This window comes from Cupressus sempervirens, chromosome 3, assembly GCF_028749045.1.
Source record: "Cupressus sempervirens isolate cs-2001-9-10 chromosome 3, ASM2874904v1, whole genome shotgun sequence".
Classification (NCBI taxonomy): Eukaryota; Viridiplantae; Streptophyta; class Pinopsida; order Cupressales; family Cupressaceae; genus Cupressus; species Cupressus sempervirens.
In genome coordinates, this window is record NC_143120.1 from 481,811,930 (window position 1) to 481,817,124 (window position 5,195).

The window sequence follows — 5,195 nt, forward strand, 5'->3', positions numbered from 1 at the left end:
TTTTGCAAATGGGGTTGCAAGTAAAGTGGGTTTAATGATGGAGGAAACTTCGTAGTTAAGCGCGTTCAAGCAAGAGTAGTACTAGGATGGGTGACCTCACAGGAAGTCACAGTGCTTCACCTCTATGAGCATCACCTGGATCCAATGAGTTCTAAGTGTTCTATTTATTCTCTTGAGAGATCAATTCGTGTTGAATCACTACTTATGAAGCATGAGTCAATGAGTTTGACATAGTACTAGGATGGGTGACCTCTTGGGAAGTCCTGGTGTTAACTGTGAGCATATCACCTAGAGTGCTGAGTGTTCTATTTATTCTCATAAGAGATGGATTCATGTTGGATTTCTACTCATTGAGCATGGGTGAATGAGTTTTGACTTAAAAACTACATAGTTAAATCTTGATAGCAATATCACAATCCTCCTTTCAAATTATGAAATAAGCAACTTTCAAGTTATGAAATAAACAAATTATTAAATGAATGTTACTTTACCCTTTCCCTTACATCTAATAAATCTTATTATAAGACAATACAAAAAAGCAATGCAATAATTAAACATTCTTGAACCCTAGCAAAATGAAAGTGACGTCCCCCGATATTAACTAGGAAAGACAATCTGAAAAGTTAATTAAAAATAAAGCAACGTTGACAAATATTTAATTAAAGAAATGTTAACAACTATGTAAAACGAAAAAAAATTGTCTTTAAAAAGTGTGAAGGGTAAACACTTGGTATCCCACAAAATCCTGAATGACACTTGTGCACTTAGAACGCAAATCCCAAAAAAAAAAAAACCTCTCCAAACCCAACAAAGAAAAAGTAGGGTGCAAAACGATATAAATATACATGAGTGTAGTTGATTTTTTTAATATTCATAATTATACCATATCACGTGTTTATCCTTTTCGAGATTAGCTACCGTGCTGGTTACCAGTCGTTCATGAGGATAAAAGATTAAGGGCGGTTTGTTCAGACATTGAAAGTACCAAATCATGTGAAGATTGGGAGATTTTCAAGCTTTCTCAGAAAATTATGATACATAGACTTGCTTGTTTAAGATCCTTCATGTATACCATTGTCCCAAAATTACAAGGGAATCAAGGTTTTTCCTATTCCGTTGCGAGTGTAAGATTTCTATGTAGACGATGTTAATTGTCATCTTTGAGTTTTCTCAGCTAATTATCATGGCGGATTGAAGTACACATTAAGAGAATTTCCTTTTCCTAAGACTGTGCATTTGTTCTGCACATTGTTAAAGATCTGACGTGAGGGGAAACAGGACGAGCAGAAGCGACGGGCATGGGCTGCCATGGCGATCTGTGCGTGGTGGCTGTAGCAACTCTTTCGCAGGAGGGACACATGGTGAGGGTTGCTGCTGGAAGTTGCATGTACAATGGAGTTGAAACCTTCAGAGCTCGCAGCTCATGCACTTCCTTCTGCAGCCGCCTGTTCTCTTCCGTCAGATTTTCACAGCACCGCTTCAGAAATTCGCAGTCCACTTCTGTCTGCTTCAACTTTGTCCTGCAATATAATCACAAATTATTTTTTTAGCCATAAATTATTCGTAATCACAAATTATTTACCCGTAACATCTTTGCAATCACGCCATCTGTAAGCAGTTGGTAGCTTTAAGGGAAAATTATACCAGACGGTTACCACAACAAACTGGATTCTGTTAAAATGGACCGTTTGTTGTGATTACTGTTTGTTATGATTTCCGGTTGTGCAAATGTTATGGAGTTGGGCGGTAAGAAGTTAATAAATATTTAAAGCTAAAGTTTTGTGAAACTTGTAAATCTTCTGGAATTGTGCGGTTAAGTAAATAAATATGTAAAGAAAAAGTTGTGCTAAACAAACCTTGCTCTTCTGTTCTGGAACCAGACTTCAACCTGCCGTGGACGAAGGTTGAGCTGCTTTGCCAGGGCAATTTTTTGCTTCTGCGCCATAAATTTCGATTCGGTGAGCTGAAGAGAAGAGGAAGAAACAGAAAATCTTGCTATATTTAACAGATTTGAGCAGTTATTTAAACGATTTGAGCACTTATTTAAAGAGTTTGAGCAGGATTTGAGCAATTACCTCAAGAATTTGAGCAATTAATTAGAATTTTTGAACATCTACTTAAAAGGATTTGAGCACTTATTTAAAGGTTTTGAGCAATTATAGAAAGAATTTGAGCAGTTATTTTAAGGATTTGAACACTCGAAGGATTCGAGCACAAATTTAAAGAATTTGAGCACTTGTTGGAAAGATTTGAGCAAATATTTACCGGATTGAGTGTGTTGTGCTTTTTAAAGCTTTCTTCTAGGAGAGCCGACTGATCTTTGGAAAGGCGGAGTTTCTTCCTGCTATTGTCTCCTTCCTCTTCATCGCTCCCTCTCCAGGACGCCCTGTCGCTCTCCCTTTTGTTGTTGCCACTGCAACAAAGCCCGCCCTCTTCCATGTGAAAGGACGAAACGGTGCTATTAGGAGAAGACACGGCGGCCTCTTCATCATATTCGCAGTCGCCTGCCGAAGGCGAGGGCATCTGGTTCATATCGATGCCCTGCCTCTCCTTCCTCCCTATACCGCACCATAAAAAAAAACCACTCAGAAAACCTGACAATTTCTCTAAATAACCAGATAATTTCACTAAATAACCAGACGATTTCACTGAATAACCCTAAACAAACGAAACAGAAACGCAAAAACACACCAGAGGATTTCATCCAGGAGAAGACGGTGCCACTCAAGGGCGCAGAGCCAGGGTTTGCAGGGGCCAAAGAGAGCAGATCCAACGGCACACCAGGCCCCTCGCCTCTGCTCATTTCCTTGTGCAATGATCGCGCTTCTAAATCTTCTTCGACACTGCAAATTCCGAGCTGTAGCTCGGCACCATAGCTATCCATGGAGGCTGGCCTCGTCTTCGCCCAGTAAGGAAGCTCAGCCATGGAAGAGGAAGAGGAGATATTTAATGGAGTCTGGGCTGGCGCAACAATACAAAGTTTCCGGCGATTCTCGTGAACGGCCAGTGAAGATTCCTGGGCCGCAAGGGGAGTAGAAGAATAGGCCAGAGCCGGAGCGAGACGGCAGGCGGCAGAAGAAAAGATGAGATCCCGCTATCGAATCCTCAGACGAGTAAGGTATGAAACAAGAACGATAGTGGAAGGGAATGGATGAGAGTTTGCAGCAGTTGGGAATATAACGACGGCCTTCCCCGATTACCTCGCGCCCTACACCTGCACTCGCAACTTTGACTACTGACCACTTCGCTGGAAATCAGGTTAATAAACTATTAGTAATCATTATTTATAATAAATGAGTTCAAGCTGCACGCTGCACACTTCACCTTTGTATTTTACTTTGACAGGCGTAATTTATTGGCTATTTGACCGGTTTTGACGGTATATAGCCGGTTTTCTAACAAAATGAAAATAAATAAATATTAGATTTTCCTATGGCCAATGTATTAATTTGAAAAAATTGTGTGGAAATATATGATTTTTTAATTTATTTTTTTAATACAAATTATGTATTTTTATATGGGAGTGTGATGGATAGGCAATGGGTTTTTTTTAATATGTGAGATGTTCTAATGAAATTTTCTTAAAGTTCAAATATCCAAAGTATTGAGTTGAGATTTTTCTTTTGAGATCAAAGATGTGGTCACATATTGTAACTTTACTCTGTTACATTTAAATGTAATGTCACAAAAAGGTGTACGAGATGTGGTCACCAATTTGACCTCACTTTCTTGTGGAAACAAACTATCATAAAAGGTGTGGTTATCTATTATAACCTCACTTTCTTACTTAATGAAATGTATGAACAACACCTGAAATGCAAAGTTGACATCCATTCCCTTTGAATGGGAGATATGGTCCCCTCTCTTTCTCTCTCTCACACACACACAATTTCAAATGTATTTTTTCTATTTAATATTATTGTTGTATTAATTAAATATAAAAGTATTTTTATTTTACATCATTTTTATGGATGACATAAATGTATAGTATTGACATTCAATCTGATACATTAGTCAATTTTAATTTGTTTTTCTTTTGAGTGCAAAGTGGGCCAAGCCACATATATAGGTGAGAGTGGAATTTAAGATTTCCTATATGGAGGACACCCCACTTCACTACTAGAATTAGTCAATGTCTAATATGTCATATTCATGCCTTCTTGGATACAAACATCATCATCTTATCAATCCATACACTCATTTTTTAAGAATATCCTTTAAAGGACATTTTCCAAATCATTAGTTAGGATCATTATTATTATTAGAATGTTAGAACTAAACCTTCATTAAAAGATTAATTACAATATTTTACTCTAATTTTATCTCTTTTTATCTTTAGGTTTAATTTTAGTACAAACATCTATTAATTTAAAGGAAGATATTTTGTTTTGATTCATTTTGGTGAATTTTGTAATTTCCATACTTCTAGATAAAATTGTCCAAAAGGACTTGACTTTGACAAAAGTCATGTTTGTAGACACCTAAATGGTACAAAGTTCAAATCTTCTACACTATCAAAAAATCTTTCTATTAATATTTATCATGAAGTTCATTTATTGATATCCATAACATTTGCATTCATATTGTCCTACCACAACCAACATTCCCCACAAATGACCTTTCGCCATTAAAGATTTGGAAGACATGAAAACTCATCCCAATTACTTGTAAAGGTTTCCCAAAAAGGATTCATGAGTTAAACCATTGTCAGTGGTATGTAACTTTTCCACCAACCTCATGTGGTTGAAAATAATGAACTTTATGACTAGTAGAAAAATATATTATTATCCCCAGTGATTATATTTGTCTAGTAAAGTACAACTTTTCATTTTTATATCCAATTTAATTAATAAAAAACCACTTCTTGAATCTTAACAATCTATTTTCAAAGCCTACACGAAACCGATTCCCCCTGCATCAGTTAATTCTTTATAATTTGTAATATGTGGGGTAGTAGAGTTCGCTTGAGGTTGTGGGTAGTTCCTCAAGGTCTTCGATTCGAATCTATTTCCATATTAAAGTGGTGTGATGACTTGCAGATGAATAGTCTCGCTTGAGTTCGCACAAGTACCCTCTAGTACAACATGGATATGAGAGAGAGGACTTCATAACTACTCAAAAAAACTATTTCTAATCGAACTAAACTCCCAACACCACCCTCTTAACTACTATTTGTAAGATGGTCGGATTTAGAA

General features: G+C 36.8%; 1 protein-coding gene across 1 annotated transcript; it reads right to left on the reverse strand.

The window, feature by feature from the left end:
- Nucleotides 1-989: 989 nt before the first annotated feature.
- On the reverse strand, nucleotides 990-3,256 carry LOC149567263 (homeobox-leucine zipper protein HAT4-like). Its single transcript, XM_089820434.1, has 4 exons — nucleotides 2,692-3,256; nucleotides 2,266-2,558; nucleotides 1,857-1,936; nucleotides 990-1,520 (listed from the first exon to the last, which is right to left on the reverse strand). Exons 1-4 carry the CDS (start codon nucleotides 2,924-2,926, stop codon nucleotides 1,223-1,225), a joined length of 906 nt encoding a protein of 301 aa, XP_089676560.1. The 5' UTR covers nucleotides 2,927-3,256; the 3' UTR covers nucleotides 990-1,222.
- Nucleotides 3,257-5,195: the final 1,939 nt, after the last annotated feature.

Bases quoted from the DNA above. Each gene is read 5' to 3' on its own strand.
- LOC149567263 (XM_089820434.1), bottom strand. From the start codon at position 2,926: ATGGCTGAGCTTCCTTACTGGGCGAAGACGAGGCCAGCCTCCATGGAT. The intron at 2,559-2,691 runs GTGTGTTTTTGC...GGTGCGGTATAG, and splicing joins CTCCTGGATGAAATCCTCTG to GGAGGAAGGAGAGGCAGGGC. The intron at 1,521-1,856 runs GTTTGTTTAGCA...ATTATATTGCAG, and splicing joins TTCCAGAACAGAAGAGCAAG to GACAAAGTTGAAGCAGACAG.